The sequence below is a fragment of the Camelus ferus genome, chromosome 9, assembly GCF_009834535.1.
Source record: "Camelus ferus isolate YT-003-E chromosome 9, BCGSAC_Cfer_1.0, whole genome shotgun sequence".
In the NCBI taxonomy this organism is placed as follows: domain Eukaryota; kingdom Metazoa; phylum Chordata; class Mammalia; order Artiodactyla; family Camelidae; genus Camelus; species Camelus ferus.
Genome location: NC_045704.1, coordinates 18,093,025 through 18,118,346, shown reverse-complemented (window position 1 = coordinate 18,118,346; position 25,322 = coordinate 18,093,025). Strand labels below are relative to the sequence as shown.

General features: G+C 55.7%; 2 protein-coding genes across 4 annotated transcripts; both read right to left on the bottom strand.

Annotated features, from left to right (window-relative positions):
- Window positions 1-1,196: 1,196 nt before the first annotated feature.
- Window positions 1,197-21,608, bottom strand: PRX (periaxin). The gene is given in 10 exon segments (XM_032486023.1): window positions 1,197-3,116; window positions 3,118-3,918; window positions 3,920-4,471; window positions 4,473-6,089; window positions 6,699-6,895; window positions 9,524-9,680; window positions 11,772-11,897; window positions 12,024-12,122; window positions 12,206-12,249; window positions 21,593-21,608. Coding segments are annotated over 7 exon segments (4,197 nt in total). The 5' UTR covers window positions 11,799-11,897; window positions 12,024-12,122; window positions 12,206-12,249; window positions 21,593-21,608; the 3' UTR covers window positions 1,197-2,270.
- Window positions 21,609-22,495: 887 nt separating this feature from the next.
- SERTAD1 (SERTA domain containing 1) lies at window positions 22,496-25,322 on the bottom strand. 3 transcript variants are annotated; one of them, XM_006177921.3, is made up of 2 exons: window positions 25,165-25,322; window positions 22,496-23,547 (listed from the first exon to the last, which is right to left on the bottom strand). In XM_006177921.3, exon 2 carries the CDS (start codon window positions 23,545-23,547, stop codon window positions 22,831-22,833), a length of 717 nt encoding a protein of 238 aa, XP_006177983.2. In that variant the 5' UTR covers window positions 25,165-25,322; the 3' UTR covers window positions 22,496-22,830. The 3 variants fall into 3 exon arrangements, with proteins under 3 accessions (XP_006177983.2, XP_014408979.1, XP_032341913.1); XM_014553493.2 differs by having other exon boundaries at window positions 25,174-25,319; XM_032486022.1 differs by lacking the exon at window positions 25,165-25,322 and adding an exon at window positions 24,817-25,049.

Sequence of the window (25,322 nt, the reverse complement as noted above, 5' to 3'; positions counted from 1 at the left end):
ATCCAGGGGCGGAACACTGGAGAGGCTGGGCAGGTGAAGGAGAGGAGAGTCTGATTGTGGACCTAGGGCAGAGAGGAATGGGACATTCCCAAACAGGTGGGGAGAGGCTGTCTTCCCGAGCTAGAGGATTTGTGTGTGTGTCTCTGCTCAGAAAACACTTGCCTCTGCCTGTGGCTGCCATGGGGTAGGTCTGACTGATATGGGACCAGGTTGCAAAAGGTCTTGAATGCCAGGCAAAGGAGCTTGGACTTTGTTCTGAGGGCAGTGGGGAGCCACAGAAGGACTTTGAGCAAGGGAGGGCAGGGTCAGATTGGAGCATCAAAGCTACTGTGTGAAGAAAAGTGGATTCGAGGAGGCAAGAGTGGAGGCCCAGAGCTTGCAGCAGGCTCAGGTGGGAGAAGTTGGCGGAGGTGGGGGAAGAGGCAGGTGGACGAGACACTCAGGAGGCCAGGAAGACAGGCCCTGCAACTGGCAGGTATGGGGGAAAAGAGGGAGCTGTGCAGGATAAGGCTCTGGCCTGGGTAACGATGGGATGGTTTCTTGAGACGTGAATAGGAATGGGGAGCAGTTTGGGGAAGAGGATGTTAGGAAATTTACATTGAAACATTTAAACACATGTTGAGGCCTTTAGAAGTCTTATCTGATCCTTACAACATACATCTTAAAATTGCCATTTTATTTTTTTTAATATTGCCATTTTATAGAAGAGAAAAGAGGCAAAAAAATGTTTAAATGCCTAAATCACCTAGCTGGGTGCCAGAGGCAGGTTTTGACGCTGAGCAGTCTGGCTTTAGAGCCAAGCTCTGAACCACCACCCCATACAACCTCCTAGTATCCAGGAGACATCAGGGGGTGTGTGCAGAGGCCACTGGATGCCCCTGTGGACCCAGGAGGGAATTTGGGAACTGTCAGCACAGAAATGAGGTCTGGGAGCCATGGGGAGGGTGACATGACCCAGGGAGGGTGTGGGTGTGGAGGGCCTGGGAGGAGCCCTGAGGGCCTAAGGGGTGTGAGGGGGAGAGAGGAGGGAAGAGAGAGAAGAGAGAGTTTTGGAAGGAGGAAGGAGCCCTGAGAAGTCAGGACACATGAGAGAGAAGCCCTGAGAGCTCATCGAGCCCACGGACTGATCAGCGGTGGTGAGAGGAAAAGCCCAAATGCTGGGAGCCTGGGCAGAGGGTGGACACGAGGAATGTAGGTCACTCCTGCCATGTTTGGTAGGGATAAAGAGGAACATGTGGTGCAGGAGTGACCCAAGGGGGGCCGGCTTGAAGGGAGAAGGTGCTGGAGTAAGTGGGGCATCTGTGACCTCTCAGGGCACAGCCCTCCACCCTTTAGAGCGGGAAGGTGGAGATGTGATGAGGAGTGGAGGGGAAGCTATCAGGGGCCTCAGAGGAGATGTGGGACTAGAGAGCTTGTCTAGGGCATCTCAGAGAGACATGGGGGATGCTGGGGCTTAGATTCTGAGTGGGGATGGGTCCCTGGGGACTGAGTCCCAGCCCCAATAGGAGCTGCAGACCCTGGGACTTAGTCCCAAAAGGCAGCCGGGGGTCTGGGGTGGAGGTTCTGACCCCGTGATCCTGGAGAGGGGATCAGGAGGGGCCTTCCTGGGTGGGGCTGGGGTGAACCGGGCAGTCCAACCAGCCAGACAGGAAAGGGATGGGCCAGAATGCAGAAGTGCTCTTGGAGGTGACGAGGCGGCCAGCAGAGGGCAGGTACGGAGCAATTGTATGCCGCTCTCTTAGGGATCCTGGGGTAATCCTGGCAGGAGTGGGTCACCCATGACAGGCAGAGTCCCGGGCAGAGGGGTCCTACAGCTGTGCTCTGCTGGGGAACTTCCCGGCTCAGAGGACCCCGTGGGAATCCTGAAGGGCTAGGGCAGTCCCTCCCACCAGGCCCAGCCCAGGGCCTCCTTGATTCTCCTCAGACCAGGGGTGACCTGCTTCCCTGTGCACAGGATCCCCTCAGGCCAAGTCCCCCCTCCTTAGGGACTCTCTCTGCACTCGCCCCCCCCACCCCCTCCACTGTCCCGTCCCCCCAGTAAACACACTCACAGAGGAGACCTGACCCAACGCTACCTCTGGATTATTTTATTCACATGGTTTGGCAAGATACAGGCAGTCCTGCCAACGAGCTGGGCATGGCCTCCTCGCCCTGCCCTGGTCAGTCGCCCACCTCCCAGCCCTCTGAGGGTTAGTGCTAGTTATCTCACACACAAAACAAGGGGTCGGGGTGGGGGAAACAGGAGGGGAGCCTCCCTCTGCCCAGGGCTTTCAGATGACTGCTGTCTGAGCCCCCTCCATCCTCGTGGGGCCTGGAGGCCCTGTCTCCGAAAACCCCACGCTGGGCATCCGGACCCTGAATCCACCCTCTTCCTGGTCCCCGCTCCCGCTGTGGGTCTTGGGGCTTAGGGACACCCGGGGGAAGCGGAACTTGGGTGACTTCTCCCCACCAGGGGACTTGGGGGCTGCCTCGCCCTCCTGTCCCCGAGATGCCTTGGAAGTGGTAGCCAGGCCCACGCGGGGCAATCGGACTCGGACGCGGCCTCGACGCCCCGAGGCCCCTTCCCCACCACCTTCCTCTTCCTCCTCCTCGGGACTGGGGGAGCCTTCCCTGGTGACTGCCTCACTCTGGCTGAAGCCCACACGGGGCAGCCTGAGTTTCGGGCTCTTGGCCTTCTCACCCTCCTCAACCCCCTCCTTGGCCCAAGCCAGGCCAAATCGGGGCAGTCGCACCTTGAGTTTGTGTCCGGCATCCCCCTCACCCTCTGCCACCTGGTACTCGGCATGGCTGCCCACTGCAGGCGGTGAGATCTCCACGTCGGGCAGTGAGAGGTGGAAGGTACGCTCGGCCCCTGGGGGCTGGTCCCCAGGCCCCCCTCCCCCAGCCCCAGCTTTAGCCCCCAGTGTGGGCATCTTCAGCCTCAGCCCACCCTCACCTGTGGCTGCCTCACCCACCTGCGCCTCTCGGTTCAGTCCCACATCCAGCTCAAGCTGGGGCACTGTCACAGCGGGCATCTTGAAGACACCCTCGCCCACCAATAGTTCACCACCTGCCCCCTGGGCTCCAGGTAGAGACAAGGTCACCTGAGGCACCTGGACCTTGAAGCCTGCTGTGCCCTTCTGCTGGAGGGGCTGTACTTTCGGCCTGCTGCCCTGGGGTGGTACCTAAGCCAACATCCCCAAAGCCAGTCAGCTCCACCTGGGGCAGGGAGATGCCCAGCGGCATTCTCAGTCCCCCATCCTGGCCCTCAGTGCCCACCTGCCTGGTTGTGGACACCTGCAGGCCTGATAGCCGTCCTCCACTGACAGCTACACCCTCTTCTGCCCCCCCTTCCTCCTGGGCCCCCAGGGTGACCAATTCCACCTCAGGGATCTTAAGCTGCCCAGCCGTGGACTCTGGCTTTTCCCCAGGGCTGACACGCCCACCTGGGATTTCCGCTTCCTTCCCTCGAGCCAGCCCAAAGGAGGGCATCTTCAGTTTGGGCATCTTCACCCTCCCATCCCAACCTCTGCCCTTGCCCTCCAACTCAGCCACCCCTGGCACTAGTTCTCCTGCCTCGGTGTCCCGGCCTCTGACCCCAAACTTGGGCAGGGCAAACCTGGGCCCCTTGAGCTTGACATCGGCCCCTGCCACCTCCACCTTGCCAGTGGGCAGATGGGCATCCAGGCTGACCTGTGGGATGGACAGATCGAGGGCAGGCAGCAGGCCTGCCTCCCCTGTCCCTTTGGCCTCTGCCTCGGTTCCCACCTTAGCCTTGGGGAGTGAGATGGAGAACTTGGACACCTTCTTGGCAGCTCTTCCAGCCCCCTCTGCCTCTGCCTTGGTCACCTTTGGCCCCGAGAGTCCAAACTTGGGCAGGGAGAACTTGGAGGAGTGCTTGACTTTCATCTCCATGACCTCTACTGGCCCTTCCTCAAGCCTCCACTGTGGGCATCTGTGGAGTGACAATCTCAACAGATGGCAACCGGAAAGCAATTTCGCTGACCCCTGCTGCCACCCCAGGGGCCTCTGCCCTCTCCACCTTGCCCACTTCGGCTACTGGGACCTGCCTCTCCAGGCTGAGGGCACCTGGCAGATCTAGTTCCACTGAGGGCAGTGTGAGAGAGGGGACACTCACACGAGCCTCACTGTCCACTTCTGGCTGTAAACAGGGAAGTGTCACCAGCTTCCCTGAGACCTCAGCCCCTGCCTCACCTGGCTTGCCTCTCGGTGGGGACCCTGCTCTCCCTAGCTTGGGCATGGTCATCTTGGGCATCTTGAAGCCAAATTCCATCCCCTCTGCCTGCTCTGCCCTGGCAGCTTTAAGCTGCACCTCTGGAGGCTTGGGCAGCTTCACCTCGGGTGCCTTCGGCAGCTGCACATCTGGGACCTTCGGCGCCTGCACTTCCGGCAATCGCATCTCTGACACCTTTGGGAGCTGCACTTCTGGGAGGTGTACATCCGGCACGACCATCTCGGGCACCTTGGGGAGTTCTGATCTCCGGAAGCTTCATCTCAGGGAGTTTCATCTCTGAGACTTTTGGCAGCTGCACCTCTGGGAGTCGCACTTCTGGCACAGCCACCTCGGGTACCTTCGGGAGTTTCACCTCAGGGAGTTTCATCTCAGGAACTTTCGGGAGCTGCACTTCTGGGAGATGCACATCCGGCACGGCCATCTCGGGAACCGTCGGGAGTTTCATCTCTGAGACTTTTGGCAGCTGCACCTCCGGGAGTCGCACCTCTGGCACAGCCATCTCGGGCACTTTAGGCAGTTTCATCTCCGGCACTTTTGGGAGCTGCACTTCTGGGAGCTGCACATCCGGCACAGCCATCTCAGGCACCTTCGGGAGCTTCATTTCAGGGAATTTCATCTCGGGCACTTTTGGCAGTTTCATCTCCGGGACTTTCGGGAGCTGCACTTCTGGGAGCTGCACATCAGGTACAGCCATCTCCGGCACCTTTGGAAGTTTCACCTCAGGCACCTTCGGGAGTTTCATCTCAGGAACTTTTGGCAGCTGCACCTCTGGGAGCCTCACATCCGGCACAGCCATCTCCGGCACCTTTGGGAGTTTCATCTCTGACACTTTTGGGAGCTCCACCTCTGGGAGTCGCACATCTGGAAGGGCTGCTTCTGGCATTTTTGGGAGCTTGACGTCCGGGGCCTTGGGGAGCTTCACCTCAGGTCCCTTGGGCACCTTGACCTCAGGCGGTGAGACCCCAATGCCAAAGGATGGCATCTTGATGGTGGGCAACTTCAGCTTGCTCTCAACGGCTTCAGGTGCAGTGGGCCGGGGTTCCAGGAGAGAAAGCCCAAAGGTGGGCATTCGAAGTTTTGGCCCCTTCACCCTGGCCTCGGGGCTGGGCTTGGCCACCTTGGCCTCAGCAACTTCCTTTGCTCGAGCCCCAAAGCGGGGGAAACTGAGGCGGGGCATCTTAAGGGCCACCTCAGGAGCCTCTGCTCGGGCCTCCACCTCTGCACCAGGCAAGGCCAGGTCCACCCTCACTGTAGGAGCCGCCACATCCAGGGTGGGCACTGTCACTGCCACAGCCCCTTCCCGGGTCTCCAGGCAGGGAAGTGTGGGCAGAGCCGGTAGCGAGGGCAAGGTGGGCAGCTCCACTTGGGGGATCTGGATCCCTGCAGCTGCAAGCTCCACGGCAGGTGCAGCCGGGGCTCCTAGCCCAAGGGTTGGCAAGTGGAGGGCAAAGCCGCTGACTGCCTCTGCTGCGGGGGCTGAGACCTGGGGGACACCCACCTCGGCACCTGGGAGCCGGGGCGCAACCAACTCCACCTGGGGAGCTGTGAAACGTGCTCCTGCTGCCACCTCAGCCTCTGCTTTGGCCTTCCTTGGGGGAGGAGCGGCGGCGGCCAGCCGAGCTGCCTGGGCCTCTTCGGCCACTTCTCGGACACGCAGCCGAGGCAGCTGGAGGCGCCGGCGGGTGGGGGCAGCTGGGACAGGACCCTTGACAGCCTCAGCTTTGAGGCCTCGACGCAGACGGGAGAACTTGGGAAAGGAGAATTCGACGTCAACAGGGGCCAGGTCTGCAGGGGCCCCCAGGGCCCCGGGCATCACCATCTTCTTCTTCTTCACAGGGGACAGACTCTGGATGTTCTGGGGAGAGAGGAGAGAGGCGGGAGGCGGTGGGACAGTGGGAGGCCTGGGGTGGACAGGGGGAGCCCCACGTGGTATTGTACCATGCTGGGGGTGTGCTGGATTGAGCATCTTGTCCCCCAAACACCATCCCCCACTTTCTGCCTGTCATTTCACCATTACTGCCCCTAGAAGGCAAAGACTTTCCTTTAGAATCTAACAATCAACAGCAGTGTAGAAACTGGAACCCAAGACTTCTAGCTCCTCATCCAGGATTTCCCCCCATACCCTCATTTTAGAGAGAGGGAAACTGAGGCCCAAGAAGGGAAAGTAACGTGTCCAGGGTCACTCAGTAGTAAGAGAGCAGCACTCAGGCTTGAATCTGGCCTCTCTGGTCCAGAGTCCCCTGATTCAGGACCCCTGGTGAGGGTTCTGATCTGGGCTGAGTGGGTCCCCCTCCCCAGGGAGGAGTTTAGGAACAAAGAAGAGGAGGCAGAGGGTGGGATTAGCACTAGGTTAGTGACAAGACAGAGGGCAAGGCTGGCCCACGGTGTGGGGCAGTGGGGCTCACGGCGCAGAGACGGGATTGCTGGGGCAGTCCAGGGCCAGGACCGGGCTAAGCACGCGTACCAGCTTGGCCACCTTGGCCCGAGGGCCCTTGATCTCGTAGCCGGCCACGGTCCCAGGCCGCAGCGCCAGATCCCCAGTGGGCACAGTGCGCTTCAGGCAGAAGGAAACCTTGTAAGGTTCGGCGCATTGCAGCAGGCGTAGTGCGTCCTCGTACTTGAAGTTGTCGAAGAACACGCGGGCGCTCAGCAGCTGGTCCCCTGCAGGCCAGGTGGAGGTGGGCAGGGCGTGGGCATCTCTTGGCTCCGCCCAGGCCTGGTTCCGCCCCCACTTCCCTGGAGCCAGTACAGCGAGGCACCGCCCAAAGATTTGGCCCCGCCTATACCCGAGCACAGGATTGAGATTCAAAGTTCCTCCCTGTTTGAGGTTCTGACACTTAAGAATAAAACCACGCCCCATTGCCTTAGCCCCGCCTCCTTCACAGACCCTTCAGGCCACGCCCCTCCCCTTCTCACTCCCCTCCCCTATCCTCACATTTCTGATACTAACTTAGCTTGTTTCATTGAGAACAGAATCAGAAGATAACTTCCAGGGAGGAGGGTATAGCTCAATGGTAGAGCGCATGCTTAGCATTCACAAGGTCTTGGGTTCAATCCCAGTACCTCCATCAAAAGTAAATAAGTAAACCTAATTACCTCACCCCACAAAAAGATAACTTCCAGAAGCTCCCACCCCATTATTCACCCCCCTGTTCCTGTGGCTATTTACTCCACTCTCCACTTGTTCCTAGGGATCAACTGCCCCCACTTCTAGCTAGGGGTCAATCCCTCCACTACCTTCTCAGGGACATACTCCAGCAATTCTTCCTTCTCTCTCCACATTATCAATTTATTATTCTCTTCTACGACATGCCATTCTTTCTTGTTCTCTCTCCCATAAGAAAGGTTGTGTGGACCTCACTCCTCCTGGAGCTCCTGCCTCATTTATCTGTCCACCTTAATGGCAAAATGCATTGAGTTGTCCAGCTGCAGTGTTTCCACTTCTCTAATCACATCTCTGACACTCCCTCCCAGAGCCTTGAACTGCTCCTCTCAAGTTCCCATGCAGTGACCTCTGTGTAACTAAGTCCCATGGTCAAGTCCCAGATTTCATCTGCTTGAACCTCTACTTGAGACCCAGCTTCACTTTCTCTCCATCACTTGCTTGGCTTGGCTTTCAGGGTGTCACACCCCCTGGAATCTCCCTGGAGGTTCCTTCTCAGCTTCCTGGGATGGTTCTTCTGCATCTCCCAGACCAGCTTAAAGACACAGTCCCAGAGCTTTGGCCTTGGCCCTCTTCTTTTCTCCATCTACATGCTACACTCATCCCTTTGGGAAGCTCATCCAGATTCAGAAGTTTAAAGATTATAAATATGCTGACAACTCCCAAGTGTACATCTCCAGCGCACCACTCCCCCCTCCATCCTAGACTCACATATTCAACTATCCCTCTACATTTCCACCTTGGTGTCCACCTGTCATTTGACAGACCCAAACTGTACTCCTGGTCTTCCTTGACCCCTCTCTGTCCATTACACCCCATATCTATTCTTGGAACTCTCTTCCTTCAAATTACATCCAGAATCCAAATCTTCTCTTCACCTCCAGTAATACTGTTCTGGCCTCAAGCATCACCATCTCTTACCTGGATAATCACAGTAGCCTCTTTGTTGGTCACCCTGTTGCACATCCTGCCCCACAACAGTCAACTTCTAATACAACAGTTCAACACAGTCAGTTCATGTCGTTTCTCCGCTCACAAACCTCCCAGACTAAAATTGAAAGTTCTCACCATGATAAAGCCCTCTAAAAACTGCTCTTTCTCTTATCTCTCTGGCCTCATATCATATGCTACTCTTCTACTAACTCTATTCCATCCATATTGGCTTCTTTGCTGTTATTCCAACAAGCCAGGCACACTCCCATCTTGGGGCAGTTGTGCTAGCATCTGTTCTTCCAGATAGACACACGGCTCATTCCTTTACCTCCTATGCCTTTCTGCCCTTCCTGGCTCATCCTATTTGAAAATGCAGCTTCTGGGGGAGGTTACAGCTCAGTAACAGAGTGCATGCTTAGCATGTACGAAGTCCTGGATTCAATCTTCAGTACCTCCATTAAAAAAAAAACCTAATCACATCCAACACCCCCAAATAAAAACGCTTTAAAAAATGCAGCTTCCATCCTGGCATCTGTAAGCATATACTGCTTTTTAATTTACTATGTATTATGTATTTTACATATTTTGCTTAAATATGTCTCTCCCCACTAGAATGTAAGCTCCATAAGTGCAGAGAGTGTTGTCTGTTTTGTTCACTGCAGTAGCCCAAGCACCCAGAATAATATCTAGAAATAGAAGGCACTTAGTAAATAGTTATGAATGAATAAATCATATCAGCCTCATCCATGTTACCTAAAACGTCCCTTACTAAGTTCTCCTCCCCACCCCCTCCAGGTTGTTAACTCCGCCTCTATTCTTCAGCCCCAACAACAAAACAATAACTAGCACTTAACACGGCGTTTACCATGTACCACTTAGCTACTAGCTGTGTTTTCAAATACTGACTCATTTAATCCACATAATAACCCTATGAGGTAAGTACTAGAATTGCTCACATTTTAGAGATGAGAAAACCGAGGCATAGAAAGATCACAAGATAGTAAAATGCAGATCTGGGAGTCAAACTGAGACAACCTCCAGAGCCCCTGCTGAGAGCAACCACAAAGCTGACACAAAGCCCTGCCCCAAGCCCTTAATCCCGCCTCCTGATCCCCGGCTGCGCTCTCGACCCAGGGCAGATTCCTAACCCCGCCCCCGCAGGAATCCCCCGCCCCATGCCCCGCCCCGCCCACCTTCCTGTAGGCTGAGGCTCCTGGCGGCGGGCGAGTCCTCGCGCAGGTCGCGGATGAAGATTCCTTCTTTGCCCCCGCCAGCTACGTTGATGCCGCTGACTCCAGTCTGCGCCTCCGTCTCCACGATGATCTCCACCAATTCTGCCCGCCTCAGCTCCTGTGGAGGGTGGCGGGGGATCGCCATGGGGCTCTAGGGCCCGACCTCGCCCAGAACCCGCCATCGCAATTAAAAGCCGCTCTTAAACGGGTCCTCAGGGCGCAGGCTCCTCGGCGCGGCTCAAACTGGTCGTGCGGGCCCGCCCTTTCCGCCATCTCCCCTTTAAAAGGGCGCGAGGGCTACTCGTTCACTGAGACCTCGGAAGAGTTCAACGGCTTTGCGAACCCACACTTTGGGGAGCATCCTAGGGCTGCTGTTGGGAGGGGCGGGGCGAGGGGCAGTGTCGTAAAGGAGGGACGAGGTAGGGAGGCCAGAGGGAACCTGAGTTGTGACTGAGAGGTGGGCCTGATAGTGAGGGCGAAGCTGTGCTTTCCAAGGGGGCGTGGCCATATCGAGAGGGCGGGGTTAGGATTTGGAGAGCACAGGTGAATGGAGGAGGACAGTGGCCAGTGAGGAGCGGCCAAAGAGGGGTATGGCTAGAGTGAATCCATGGAGGTACTGAGGGGGCCCATAGCCTTAAGGACCGGACTGAAAGGAGATACCGAGAGGGGCTTTAATAGTAGAACAGGAGTGGGATTGAGGATTGGGTCCCGAAGAAAGGGCTGACCATTAAGTGGTGCGGTATGGAGGGGTAGGGGTGGGGCTGGCCTCCTTGAAGGCTTGAATGTGTGTGAGACTGTGCCCTTTTGTGGACTCTCTGACCCCAAGACCTGCATAACGCCCATGGGACAGGGAATCCAGTGGAGAGGGGTGCGTGGGTAATGAGTGGTGGACCAGCAGACGTGGTATTCCTGGTATTTACTGTAAATGGTGCTGACCTGGCCCTGGTCCAGCAGCACACTGTGGGGTCTGCATCCTGGCTTCCCAGGAGAGTCAGTGAAAGACCTCAGTTCTACAGCCATCTAGGAACCCAACCTGCTGCGTGCCTCTGGGGGAGAACTTTGCCCTCTCTGGTCCTGCTTTCCTATTGTAAAGTTGGGTAACGTGGGTGTATACAAGGAGTCTCTGATTGTGAGCTGAGACCTGAAGCAACAGGGATGCTATGGGATGCTGTAATGGGCAGTGCATTGAGGCTGGCACAGACTGAGGTTGAGCTAAGGTCTTGGAGAGGGGAAAGTGGGTTTGGTCAGATGCCCCACAGCTGTGGCCCCAGGACTAGAGAGAGTTGGGCAGAGCATGGTGAGAAGGAGTAGAAAGAGCTGCGGTAGGGGCAGCAGGGGAAGCATGAGTGTCAGCACTGGTCTTAGGCCCTAGGCTAAGCATTTTATGTGTGCCATCTCATTTCATCCTCCCCACAGCTTGGGCAATCACAGGGAGGACATAAAGGTCCAGAAAAGTGAAATGACTTGCCTAATGCCACACAGTAATTTAAACAGTGGGGCCTCAACCTCAGGTCTGTGACCTCAGAAACCATAGGCTGTCCTGTAGGCAGTGACCTCCTTGTACTTTACCCCCTGCTTGCCACCCCTCAGCCTCAGCTTGGCTCCTGTAAAAGTAGACCCACTGTGTGCCTGGAGTCTAGTAGGATGCAATCAATGCTAGTGTTTTATCTCCATAATAGTGAAAGCTGCTAACATTCAAGGAAGTTTCCTAGGTACCAGTCCCTGTGCCAATGACAGAGTGTGAGTCTTCAACACCCTCAGAGCTGGGGACCATTGCCCATTTCACCGATGGGGAAACTGAGGGTTAGAAAGATCAAGTCATCTGTTCAAGGCTGCACAGCTGAAGTGGTAGGGTTGGGATTTAAGCCCATGGGTCCAAAGCCCATGTCTTTAACCCCTACACCATCCTGCTTCTTCTGATGAATGGTTTCCACTCTATTTTCTTTAGCTTCTTATTAATAAAATTCCATTATGCTCACTGAATTAGCTTCTTTGAATCTTATTCTGTGCCAGGTACTATGTTAAATACTTTACATTTTTAATTTTTCCCCCTCACAGTGACCCAGAAAATAGGCCCTGTTGCTATTTCCATTTCACAGATGGGGAGACTGAGGCACAGAGAAGTCAGGAAGTATCTCCTTGCTTCCCCGGCCTGTGCCCTCCACCAAGGTCCCACAAGGCCCCCTTGCAGTACATGTAGGGTGCTCACCTCAGCACTCCGGCTCCTGGCCTCCATGGCACTGCTGGGAGTCACCTGGGCCCCAGGCTCCTGCTTCCTCTCTCCCTTCTGCTGCAGGACCAGCTTCAGTTCTGCATGGAGCAGCTGCCTCTGAGCCTGCAGGGGCAGGGATGAAGGCTTGAGGCCAGGAGAGCATGAGGGGAAAAGGCCAGGCTTCAAGGGAGAGGTCATGGTGGGTATGAGAAAGGGAGAAGGGCCCCCCCATCCCAGCTGTCCTCTCACCGCTGCCTGGGCACCAGCACCCCCTCCTAACCGGAGCCCAGCCTGGGATGCCGCACAGTCGTCTGTGGGCCTGGTGCCCTTCCTCTGGGGTCTTGCTGCCTGCCAGGGAGAGACCAGGTCGTGAGGCTCCAGGTGGGCCCGGGAGGGGTAGGGAGGGGCATGTGGCACCAGCCAGTGCTCACCTCAGGGTCACCTCCAGCTCCTTGGGCCTCCTGGATCCCGGGCTCTAAGAAGAATAATGTGAGCATTACTGTCAGCTGACCCCGCTGCTGGCTTCCTGAGTGCCTGACCCTTCCTGCACTCTGTCAGTGCTCTATCCCTATAGCGCATGTAGGGAAACGGAGGCTCAGAAGACCTTTATCCAAGGTGACACGGCTGGACCACAAACCTCATAGCCAGAACTGACTCCTAGGCCTGTCTGACAGCAAGCCCCAACACCAACAACCTCGGCTGACCCAGGGGGCCAAATTCACTATGAAATCATTATAATCACTGCCATGTACTCCCTGTGAGCAAAACACCTCACCTCTCTGTGCCTCAGTTTCCTCATCTATAAAGTGGGGAGGCGAAAGAGGGTAGAGCTCAGTGGTAGAAGGCATGTTTAACAAGCACAGGGTCCTGAGTTCAATCCCCAGTACTTCTACTAACAAACAAACAAAAGAAAACTCGAATGAATGGATGGATGGATGTATGGATGAATGAATGAACGAATAAATAAATAAATAAATAAATAAATAAATAAATAAATAAATAAATAAATAAATAAATAAAAAGGGGAGAATGAGAGCACCCACCTTACTGTGCTGCTCGGAGGGCCAAGTGCATCTGTAAATATAAAGGGCCAGGCACAGGGCAGGCGCTTCGTAACTGCTTGATACGATTATTACTAAGAACATCCTGTGGTGCTGATCTTGTGTCGAACATCCCACAAAGGTCATGGCATGTGGTCCTCAGAACACCCTTGTGAGGTCAATACCACAATTGAGCCCATTACAGAGACACCTGAGGCTACAAGAAGGGCAGTCACTTGCCTGGGTCACAAATGGCCAAGCCAGGACTTGAACTTGTCTGAAAGCTCCAGCCACTTACATGGATAATAATATCTAATGTGCATTGAGTGGTGACTCTTTGCCAGTCCTGTGCTAAGACTTTCAATTTCCACCCCAACGCAGAAAACCCTAGCCCCTCAGAGAGGCCAAGAACCTTGCTCAAGGTCACACAGCATAGAGAGAAGGAGGCAGAGCTGGATTCGGGTTCAGCCCCTCCAACAGGTCCTTCTGGGGGAAAGAGAATGGAGACTGTCTCTCTCCGCTACCTACTTCCTGGTCTCTGGCCTTGTCCTCCCGGCCCCCACGGGGCATGCCAACCCGCCAACCCCGAATCCACAGAGAAAGGTCAGGCCTCACGCGGCACATTCCCTCAAACAATGGCCCATCTGCTGTGCCCAGTCACATTCCGCCGCTGCCCACCCATCCCCGGCTGCACAATGGCCCTTCATAGCCCACCATGGGCCAGGAAAGAGGACACAGGGACCCCCTCAATGCTCCAGCCATACCCACTCCACTAGTTGCCTGCCCCCCACCATTGTCAGAGGGTGCCTCTCTGGCTCTCCTAGCGGTCCTGGTCTTCGTGTCCTTCCCTGGCCTCCTCTATGAGCCCCCAGCCCCTCCATATAGGGTTGGCTCCCACATCTGGGGTATTTCCTCTGAACTGGGCCCTATGCTGGCACCATTAAGCCCCAAAATCACAATGGATGTGGTGGCTGTTTTAGGGTTGGAAATAGGCTCAGAGAGGGGAGGTGACCTGTCTGGGATTACACAGCTAGGACCCATGCCCTTGACCCCAACTTTGCACCTTAACTTGCTTTGGCGGCTTTGAGCACTGCAGGAGCCCCAAACAGCAAAATAGCCAGGGCAGGAGTTGGGCTGGGCAGAAGGTGCCATAAACAGGCATTTTTAGAGGGACCTCCTTGGTGCCAACCTGAGGCCAGGTGGCACTTTATAGATGTGGCCTCATAGTACCCCATTTTACTGATGAGTAAATGAAGGTTCAGAGTATCACAGTGACCGAGTCAGGACTTGAACCTAGGTCTGAAAAGCTGAGTCCCTGGCACAGTGTAGCATCCTGAGCTGGGGGTGAGAGAAGTCTGGTACTTGTAGGAGTTGGTGGAGGTGCAGGGGAGGATTTCCTGGGCCACAAGCTCCCTGTTCCAGGACAGGCCAGAGAGGGTCACACCCAGAGGGTGGCACAGGAAGTCTAACCCGGGGTGGGGGCAAGAGAGAGTGACCTCCTTCTTCATCCCTGCCCGGGACAGCTGCCCAGCCCAGGTTATATTTAGCCCAACTGTGCCCTTCCTGAGAGACGTACCCAGCTCCTGGGGTGGAGTCGGGTGGGGTGGGGTGGGGGCAGCTTCGGAAGGAAGCCCCCCGCCCCGAACCCCGGGAACTCTGTGTTCCCAGCTCTGCCTGTCCCACTAGGCAGGGGAAGGAGGGGTGGGGAGAGGTGCCCAGGGTGGGGGATGGTTCCTGATTTGTTTTAGAGGAAGATCTAATGGGGCCTCCCTGGTGAATCAAGGCCAGGCGGGACCCTCCAGAGCCCAACAGCCTATTTCTTGGCTCTGTCCTGGTATATTCCTGAGCTTCCAGAATTCTGAAAGTCCCCATTTCTTGAGCACTTACTATGTGCAAAGATCCTTCCCTGTCTTGACTCATTAAACACTTAAACACCTCTCTGGGGAGGGCACAACTTAGATGCCTGCTTAAGATGTCACCCACACCCTTCAGGATGTCTGCGGTGAAGGGTTGTCATTTGTGCCTTGGGCCCTTCAGCAGAGCTCAGCCTGCTGAGGACTCCCCCAACTTTGCCTCACTGCACTGTCTTTCCCCCATGGCTGGCGCCAACCTCATTTAGGAATTCTCCCCACTCAGAGCCTCAGCCCCCGAATCACCAGTGATCTGGTGCTCTTAGTGATGGGAGGGGGTGTTGATCTGACTCATCTGGGCCCCTAGACATGATCTGAGGAGGGGGAGGTTTTTGGCAGTGGCCTCCAGCTGCCTCAGTGAGTCCCTTCTTCAGCACTTCTCAAGTGTGAATACTCAGGCAAGATATTTAACTTCTCAGTGTCTCAGTTTCTTCATCTGTAAAATGGAGCCAACAAGAGTGGCTTTGAGGATTTGAGAGATAATAGCAGGTGCTTAGAATATTCCCAGTATATAGTAAGTGCTCAAGTAATAGGAAGTAATCTCTGACAGCAAGAGTCGGGGGGTCTATGCATCTCAAAGTGTCTCATGCCCAGCCTTTGCTCACAGTGGCCCCACTTTCTCCTCTACCCAAGAGGACCTTTGTGTGAGGGACAAAATCCAGCTCGAGCACCAGCCTCCTACCAATAGAATCAGCGTTGTCTCCCCAGCACTTTAGTCCACAGATCAAAAAAAGCCTGTCCCACCGTAGGCATCCTGCCCCAGCTCTCTCCAAGCAGCAACCACTTAGTCTCGCATCAGCCCTGTGAGGTAGCCTCCATCAGCCCATTTTATAGATGGGAAAGCAAAGGCACAAAGGGTGAAGGATCTTGCCCAAGGCTACATAGTCAGAAAGAGAAGAATGTTGGGATTTGAATCCAGGGTCTGGCTCCAAAGTCTGTGCCTTTAACTCCTACCCAACTCTGCCTCCTGAGCCCCAGGCAGCCTCCCAGCACCTCCCAGGATCCTGGGTCTCATTTCAGCGGCTTCTCAGCCTGGCCAGGAAGGGAACTGGCCAGCTGATCTCTTACCACTGGGCCTCCAGACACCTCGAGAGCTCCCCGTCCGTCTGCTCAGCCCCAGCCCCAGGCTGGGGGGGAAAAGGAACGGGGAGGGGGAGGAGGGGGAGACCCCAGCCATTGGCTGCCGAGGCATGACATCACCAGGGAGTGGGTGGTGGGGAAACAAACATCCCCCTCTCCTAGCTACATCCACTCGCAAGAGGGTGGGAGCCACAGAAGAGAAGCTGAGACAGCCGCTGCTCCTGTGCCTGGGCTGAGACCTCCACCAGGAACCCCACACTCCTGGGATCTGCACTTGCAGGTGCCACTTCGAGACTCACCCCACCAGCACTATCTCCTTGTTTCCAGACCCAGGTGTGGCCCTACTGGTTCCTGGGGCCCCTAAAATAAACTCCTTCCACTCCCTCTCCCCATCAGTTTGGGTTCAAATCCCAGCTCAGCCATGTCCTAGCTGTGTGACCTTCGGCAAGTCACAGCATCTTTCTGGGTCTGTTTTTTCATTTCTAAAACAGGGAGGGTAAAAGTGCCCACCTCATGGGTTTGTTGTGAAGATAAAATGAGTTAAGAGGCTAAAATCTTTAAAAAGCACCTGGCACAGAGTGAATGCTACTCATACTATTTTGTATTATTCACACAAATTAGAGAGCCAGCTAGACTTGTCAGAGGACTTTTGGCCTGAGTGAGACTGGGCACAGAGGAGCCCCACTTCTCTGTTTAATGAAGTTGCATTTTGGGGGACACCTATCACATACTAAATACTGTGCTGGGCCCCCAAAGCTCGGCTCTGGGAATTAAGGATGCAAGAGAGAAAGATTATGTCCAGTTTTTAGCTACACAGACAGAAGGTGGTGGAGCTGGGGTCCAACTCCAGTTCTGTTGGACCCCAGAGACCCTGCAACACTCTTCTGTCCCCTTCATATAACAGATAAGGAGGCTCAGAGAGGGTAATGACACCCAAGGACTCCCATAGCACGTAATTGGTAGCACCAGGATTTGAACCCAGACCTGCCCAACTCCCAAACCAAGGCCACCAGGCCTCACCCTGATCCCCTGGCCCCCAGCCCCCAGCCTGCCCTGACTCACCAGACCCCGGGGGGCGGCACAGGGAGCACAAGTACCCCCACATGCCCCTCACACCCGCCAGGCCGCTGCCTCGGATGCTCCTGGCTCTCTGAGTCGGGGCCTGGGGCCGGGGCTGGGATGAGGTTGGGGATTACCCCCAAAATGCACGTCAGCAGCTTCTGCCCCATTGTCTAGCCTGGTGCAGCCACCAGGCCCTCACCTCAGTCGGCACCCTCGCCCCTCACATCCGCTCTGCTGGCCCCTCTGCGGCCCCCTCCCCATCCCCCTCCTGAGCATTTGGGGCCTACTCCCGAGGGCACAGGGGACCAGGAACTAGTTGGCAGGATCCCAGAATGCTAGGGGACTCCTCCCTTCTCTCTGAAATGCCCCCTGCCCACTCTCAGCCACCGGGGAAGGCAGGAATGTGCTGAGCTCTGGAAACTGCCTTCCAGGACTGGCAGCCAGCAAGGGCTGGGGTGTGGCCGGAGCCCAGCCAGAACCCTCCTCCTGGGAGGGGTGGAAGGGACAGTGTGGTCAGGGCAGCTGATGGGCCTGAGGAGAACTTCCCCCTATTGTAGGCTCTCTCTCTCTCTCTCATTCATTGATTGATTCAAACATTCATCTGTTCATTTATTCATTCAACATTCACAGGCCCTTGATGGCAGGCCTTTGGCTGGGCACTGGGGACACTGACAGAGCTAAATCAGTATGGGGGGGCAGGTTCAGGACAGGATTTCTGGAGGAGATGACATCTGAAGTCAAACTGGAGAGCTGAGGAGGAAGGAGCTGGGTACAAACGCAGGGAAGAGGCTTCCAGGAGGGGGTGGGGGGGAGGTACAAGGGCAAAGTATCAGAGCACAGAGAGGGAGCAGTACTTCATCCAGTGTCAGCAAACAGTTAATGAGCACCTGGATGGTGCTGGGGACACAATGTGACCAAGATAGCCCGGGGCTGCTTTTACAGACTTCACAGTCCAACAGGGAGCCAGACTCAGAGTGGCCAGGTTTGTGATGGGGGAATCTCAGGCAGAGAGGTCAGGACCTTGCTGGGGAAGCCCAGGAAAGGTAGCTGCTTCAACTGAGGAAGGGAGGTCGGGGAAGGCTTCCTGGAGGAGGGGACATGTGAGCTGAGAATTGAGTGGCCCACAGGAACCAGGCAAGCGAAGAGGGAGTAGAACAGCTTTATGGGCAGAAGGGACAGCCTGTGCAAAGGATCTGAATCCAGACAGAGCTCAGCACATAGGAAATTTCCATGAGCTGAGAACTGTGTCCTTGCTCGTGGCTGTGTCCCTAGGGCCACAAATGCCCCTTCCTTTGTATCTCCTCATTTATACATTTATTCACCAGTTATTCACAGACACCTCCGCTGTAATCATCCCTGGGCTGGGCAGTGCTGGGGACACAGCAGTGACTGTGACGGTGCCTTCACAGAACTCACAGTCCAAGGGGGGTCAGACGTTAAAGAAGCGACCAACAAAACGAGAGTGTAATTACACACTGAGCTAAGAGCTATGAGAAACAGAACCAGATCTATAAGAGGGGCCTGGCACGTTGATATTATCAGAAAGAGCAAGGAGGGCTTCTTGGAGGAGGTAACATTTGAGCTGGCACCTGAAGGATACATAAGAGTTCATGCTGGTGGTGGATAAATGAGAGTAGGTTGCAGGGTGAGGAGAAGCTGTGGGGAGGGCCATAGTCAGCAAGGCCCTGAGGAGGGGCTGAGACTTTGTCCTGAGAGCCTTGGGTACTTCCAGGAGGGACAATCAGATCTGAGTTTTAAGTATTTGAGGGGGAAAGAGTCTGACTACAGGCGAGGCTAGAGCCGGGAGGAAAATTCACCCCTCCCTGCTCAGGGTCCAACAGACAAGGAGGCTGTTACAGGCTCTCCTGTCTCTCTCCGTGTATCAGAGGACAGATATCCTTGCTGGTTCCCAGTCTTTGGGGACAAGCATTCAGTCTTTTGTCAGGAAGTAAGATGTTAACTGTACATTTTTTGTAGCTGCCCTCTAGCAGGTGCAGGAAGCTTCCTTTCCGAGTTTGCTGTGAGCTTTCTGTGGTGAATGATGTGTTTCCCTCTCTGTCTCTGTGTCTCTGTGTCCTTATTCCTTGTCTCTCTCTCTGTCTGTGTCTCTGTCTCATTCTCTCTGTGTCTGTTTCTCTCTTTTTCTGTCTGTCTCTCTCTCTCTTGCTTGTCCTCACCCTAGGGGGTGTGGCCATGGGAAGCTGAGTTTAGGGGGTGGCACCAGTGTCCCGGTTCCGGCCAAAGCCACCTCAATAAACACAGGACATCCTGCAGGGCTGGGGAAGGAGATGGAAAGCTCTCCTCAGGGACCACCCTCTCCCCACCCAGTCGGAGCCGGGCAGGAACCGGCTTCCACCCAGTGCAGCCCAGGGAAACTGGTATCTCCCTCACCCCTGTCCTTTACACCTGTTCCTGCCCCCTGTCCTCTCTACTGAGCTCCCGGTCCCAGGGGCCCAGCAGCCTACATGCCTTCCCCTGGGTGTCCCCCCAGCCCCTGGCACCCACTGTGTCCCTTTCTGGCCTCGGTGTCAACCCCAGACCTGCTCCTCTTCCAGGCCACCATCCCAACATGGCCCCACCATCCCCAAGCTCCCTGGCTAGAGCCCTGGGTCTTGTCCTAGGCCCCTCCTCCACTGCACCTCATCACCCCACAGCCTGTCCTCTCCAGCATCTCTCATGTCCCCTCCACTCTTCAAGGCTGCTCTGTCCCTCCCTGGCCTCCCCTCTGGGCTCCTGGCCTCCAGTCTCACCCTCTCACCACCACATCCACATGGCAGCCAGAGAGACCCATTTACTTCTAGATTCCTTTACCCTACTGCCTTCAGAGGAAAGTCCCCATCCTTGTGTGCCCTGGCCCCTGCCAACCCCTCCAGCTCCATCACTTCCCTTACTGCAGTTTCTCTCTTTCCAATCAAACCCAGCAGCTTACAGATCCCTGAAAAGATTGTAGGATCCCTCACTTCCTAACTCTTGCACCTGCTGTTCCCTCTGCCTAGAACACTCTCCCCTCAGAACAACAACCCTCTGAGGTGGATACTGTTACTGTCCCAGCTTACAGATGAGGACCCTGAGGCCCAGAGAAATTAAGTATCTGGCCAAGAGTCACACAGCCACAGAATGGCAAAGCAGAGGTTCAAATGCAGGTGGTCTGGCTTTCAACACAATCTCTCTTTATTGAGTCAATAATCATTGACTAAGTGTCATTAGGTTTCCGCACCAGGACTGCAGACCGCAGGTGTTCAGTAAATGTTCACTGAATGAGTGAATGGGACAGGGGCGGAAGGTGAGGGTTCAGATCCCCGAGGACCAGGATAAACTCTGAGAGCCCAGAGCAGGGGAGAGATGTGGTCAGATTTGCCTTTGGGTAGGTACCCATGATTCTTTGCTGAATGAGGGAAGGAAAGGAGGAAGGAGGGAGAAGACCAAGGACATCTCTCCCAGGTGATGGAGGAGAGAAGTGTTTGTGTGATGGTCCCTGTGAATGCCCATGGAGAGGAGCTAGCCTGGCGAGTGTCGTAATGGGAACACAGAGAGGCTCTGTGAAAAGCAGTAGCAGCACCAGGGCTGGCAGCTCAGTTAGGAATGGTGTGGGCCCTGGAATCTGCTGGCTGAGGTAGCCTGGCCTCCTGGGGTTGAGCCTGAGGGCGGAGGGGCACACCAGAGCCAGGGAGCCTGCACAATTGTCCCGGGGGTCAGACATGAGGAAAATGGGGCAGGTCTTCAGGCACTGGCTGTTCATAAACCTAAGGGCACTGGTGGTGGTGGGGAACCAGTGCTGATCAAGCCCATATGGTGCTTTTGTGCAAAAGGCATGCCCCTTCCCCAAGGCACTTGACCTCCATCTGCTGGGAAACTGTTGTAATAAATATGGAAATGCATGATGCCTAAGACGTGTGGTAGTCCCCTAAATACGGAGCCTATGCGCAGTGCACAAGCCCTGCAACTGTACGCAGAGGTTCTGGGAAAAGGGGAACATTGCTGGCCCAACAGGCACAGGGGCAGATGGGAGCGTCGTTGACAGATGGGTAAGCTGTCTGCTTCAATAGGTATCACAGGTTATCCTCCAGTTTGGCACCCAGAGACATCAGAAACAGGTCTTCAGGGTGTTATGAACAGAAGGCATTGTTGAGCCCACACAGGGGACTCCTTGACCACTGGTCAGATCTCTAGGGACTCTAAGACGATGGCATGACAGACCCCAAGACTAGACACCAGGGGGCATTGCTGAGCTCAGCCCAAACTCCCAAGGTCCGGGTCTGGGTCAAAATCGAGTCTGAGTCCCATTGCCCAGCGTCTGGAGTCACTAGGTTTTGGAATCAGGCACCCAGAAGCCCCTCAGCCTGGGCACCAGCTCCCTTTGGGCCATTTTCACTCCCCTCCCCGGGCCACCTCAGCCACTTCCAGAAATGGGCACGACTTCCTCTGCTCCTCCAGGAAGCTTCATTCTGCCCGCCCCTTCCAGGCCCGAGGGGCTGGCCGCAGTTGCCCGCCTTCCCCCGCCCCCGCTCCCCCCTCCCCAGTTCCACCCCGGCTTCAGCCTCCCTGAAGCTTCCGGCCAGAGTGGAGGCGCCGGGGCCCCACAATTTTTATGTCCCTTTGCCGGGGTTTCCCGCATTCGAGGCCCCGCCAGTCCCTCAGGTCACCCACCGTCTGAACCTCTTCTCCTCCCTCTAACCCCCCTCCCCCGCGAGGCAGCGTTCACCGTGCCCCTCCCCCCGCCCAGTACCTCGGGCTCTGCCCTGCCCCCACGGCCGCCAGGAAGGACGCCGCCTGGGTCCCGTGCCAGGCCTCTGAGTGTGCGGCCCCTCCCTGCCGGGCCAGGAATGCGGCTGGACGGCGGGGGCGGCGCAGACACCCGGCGCTCAGGCCGGCCCCATCACCCAGGCTGTCAGGCAGGTGGCCCCAGCTCGCTGGGGCCTAAGTTTCTTCTAGAAGGAAAGCAGGATCGCCTGCCTTTCCATCAGGCCACCAAACTTGGTGGCTTTATTTCGGAATCAGCCTCTAAGCTGCCTTATCCCTTGCCTGCCCAAAGAGAGATTTGAGGCCCGGAGTGGATTTTATTTTTTAAAACTTGCTGGAGTCTCCCTTTTTTCACCATTTTCCTGGAGAGCTAGCTCTCAGTGCTCCTTGGAGAGACTCCATCTTGCCTTCAGCTTTGTGCTTTTATTTCCGGCTCATTCTGAATTCAAGCTCCCTTTTGCCTCCACACCCAGCTCCCAAGACACAGGTACACCCCAGGCAAGGACTAGATTTCATTTTTAAAAAGTGGCCTGTGGCTTCTCCTCCACCACCACCACCACCACTATGTATACACACAGGCACATCAGGGAAACCTGGTTGAGTGTATGCCGGGGGTTTTCTAGAGGACCAGTTACCAGACCTAACTGGACTGCTTCTCAGACCAAAAAGCAGTAAAGTTTGAAACCTATCTCAAGTGATGACCTCTTGCAGCCTCAACTTTCTCAACAATAAAATGGGGATAATAATAATGTCCATCTTCTTAAGAGGATTAAATGAATTAACACACATCAAATGCTTAGAGCCACGCTGGATGCACAGTACCCGGTGGATAAATGTTAGAGGTTATTATATCACCCTCACCTTAGCCCAGAAACAGCAATACACAGACTTGAGACGTCCCAGGACTGGCTTTAATTTCAAAAAACTGGTTGGGGTCTCTCCGTACATCAGGAAAAGTGTATACCAGGCTATGACCCCCAGGGATTCAGCACTGGGCCTGGTCCAATCCCATTCCAGCCACCAGGCCCTGTCATTTCATCATGAGGGCCAATCCCAGACTGCCCCCATCAGCCAGAGACAAGAGGTCGGAGGTGAAATTGCCCAGGACTGGATTCTTTCTCTCCAAAGCCCCTCTCTAGGGAAGCTAGCTATGTCTTTCCAAGGAGAGTTGCTCCAGCCATCAGGCTCAGTTTGGACAGAAGATCAACATCCCAGCCCTGGGGGTCAGCGCCCCGGCCCTGGTGGCCGCTCCAGTGCCTGTGTGCCCACCAGCACGTCCATGAGGTAGTCCAGCTCGGCCTCATCCAGCTCTGGAGCTTCCTCCTTGCCTGGCCCATCCTCAGGGCTGGATTTGTGGCCCTCAGAGACTGGTGCCCAAAATTCACTGTCATACATGGAGGTGTCAATGTCCTCGAATAGGCCCTCAAGCCCATCGTCCAGCAGACAGCCAGTGGCTGGGCCCAGCAGGTCCAAGGCACCCAGGCTGGGTGGGGCTGCCCCACTGGGGCGGCCTGGCGGCCCCTCGTCTACCAAGGGTTGGGGGGCCTGGCTCAGGCCCTCAATATGGCTGAGGTCCTCCAGGAGGCTGGCCATGGAGGCTGAGAGGGCGGCGTCCGAGCTGGCCAGCAGATTATCAGCTATGCCAGGGGCTGTAGGTGGGCTGGGCGCAGGCGGCAGGGCAGCTGCTGGTGCCATGGATGCCTGGATTCGCCGCAGTGTGTTCACTACCAGCACCAGGTGCCGCAGGTCTGGCTCACTCTGCCGCAGGCTGTGGTGGAGCTTGAGCACTGAAAGGTCAAAGAGGGAACTGGAGGCCACAGCCGGGGGTGCTTGTGCCACTGCTGGGTGGCCAGGTTCCAGCCACCAGGCGTCAACTGCCAGGGCTTCCTTCTCCTCCTCCTCCTCCTCCCGCTTGCGCTTCAGGCCCTTGCTCAGCATCATCTGTGGGGAGGGAGAAGTCATTCAGTTATGGAAAGCCAATGTGAAGTTCTCATGCCTGTGTGATCTTGGGCAAATCACTTAGCCTCTCTGAGCCTAGGCTTTCTTAGGGAAACTTTGAGAGCTGAATGATAATTGTATCTATTTCATAAAGTTGTTTTAAGGAATAAATGAGATAATATACAAAAAGCACTTTACAATGGTGTCTGGCACATAGCAATTACTCCTATGAATAAGTATTATTCATAATAACTATGATTATTTATTTCTTCAATGAACCATGTGAAATGTCCAATATTTAACCTTTTTTTAACCTACAAAAGCAGCTGTTTCATATGGTTTAATCTAATATTTATTGACTGTCTAATTGTATCAGACAATAAATAAATAAACAAATACAGGAAATGTACAGATGGTGCTAGGAAGATACTAAAAGGTTCTGGAGAGTCGTTAGGGAAGGCTCCTCTGAGGAGGTGACATTTGAAATGAGCCCTCAAGTACGAGAAGGAATCAGCCCTGGAGGAACCGGGGGGAGGCATTCTGGGAATAAAGAACGACGGCAAAGGCAAAGAGACCTAGAGGCTGGATGAGCTTGAACTGAAAAAAGACTCCATGGTCAGTGCGCAGAGCGACACAGTATGGGGTGAGGGGGCAAGTTTGAGAGTAGGCAGAGGCAAGGAACTTGGATTTTAAGCAGGAAGGAATGCGGTGTTGTGGACTGGTTAGGTTTCCAGAATATCCCCTTGGCTGTTACGAGGAAGTGGGGAAGGTTGTTGGGAAGGTGGGGAGTCCATTCTGAGGCTACTGCACTCTGGGGTGGGCGATGGTGGAGACTTGGGAGTATAAAATAGTAGTGGACGTGGAAGGAAGTTGGATTTTAGGATTTATTTGCGAAGCAGAGTGGACAGAGCTTGCCGGAAAATCCTGATGGGCACGGAGGTCAATGAGAGAAGTTTGAGGACCCACTTTTCCCGGGGAGGGTGCCCCTGGCCCAATCTGCTTTTTAAAAAACAGACAGCCTGCAGGGTACAGTACCTAGACCCTTGCCCAGTAGGACATTTGGAGTGACCCTTCACACTACTCAAAACTGGGTCTCCCCTCCTTCCTAGCCGACCCGGGAGTCCGGAACCACAGGAATTCAGCCCCCACCCCCGACTCCGCCCCCTGGTCCCGGCGCCCCCTAGCGGCGCCAGGCCGTCTTTCCCCCGGGGATTCCGGCTCCTCAAACCCAGGGACCCTTTACACTGCCCGGCGGGACGCGGTCGTTCTTGCCTGCCGCTCGGGAACTTGAGGGCCGGGATCCCCGGAGGGCTGTTCTGCCCTCTTGGCCTCCGCTCACTTCCGGAAGGCAGTGGAGGCGACTCCTCCCGAAGCGGCTGCGGCGGCGGCGGGGGCGGGTGAGTCACGCAGCCGGAGCCAGGGAGCCGGCGCCTCCGCCCCCTTCCCCGGCTGCGGTGTGATTCACCCGGCCCGGCCGGGGCGGGCGGCACATAGAGGCCCGCGCGTCTCGATCCCGGGCAGCCCTGGCGCGCACCTGCCGGACCCGGGGATCGAACCTGCTAAAGGACCCCGTGGCCAGTACCTCTACTTTCCCCAGGCCTCTTCCCTTCATTTACATACCCAGCTCACCAGTTGCCAATCAGAACGAAGAGGGAGCCACCCGCAGCCAATCAGGAAGCGGTGGCGGCAGCATTGCTCGCTCACTCTCCTTCAGCAACCGGCACCTGGGTCGAGAGACGCAGTTCTGACTTCGGCGCACGACTCCAGGCTCCTGACTC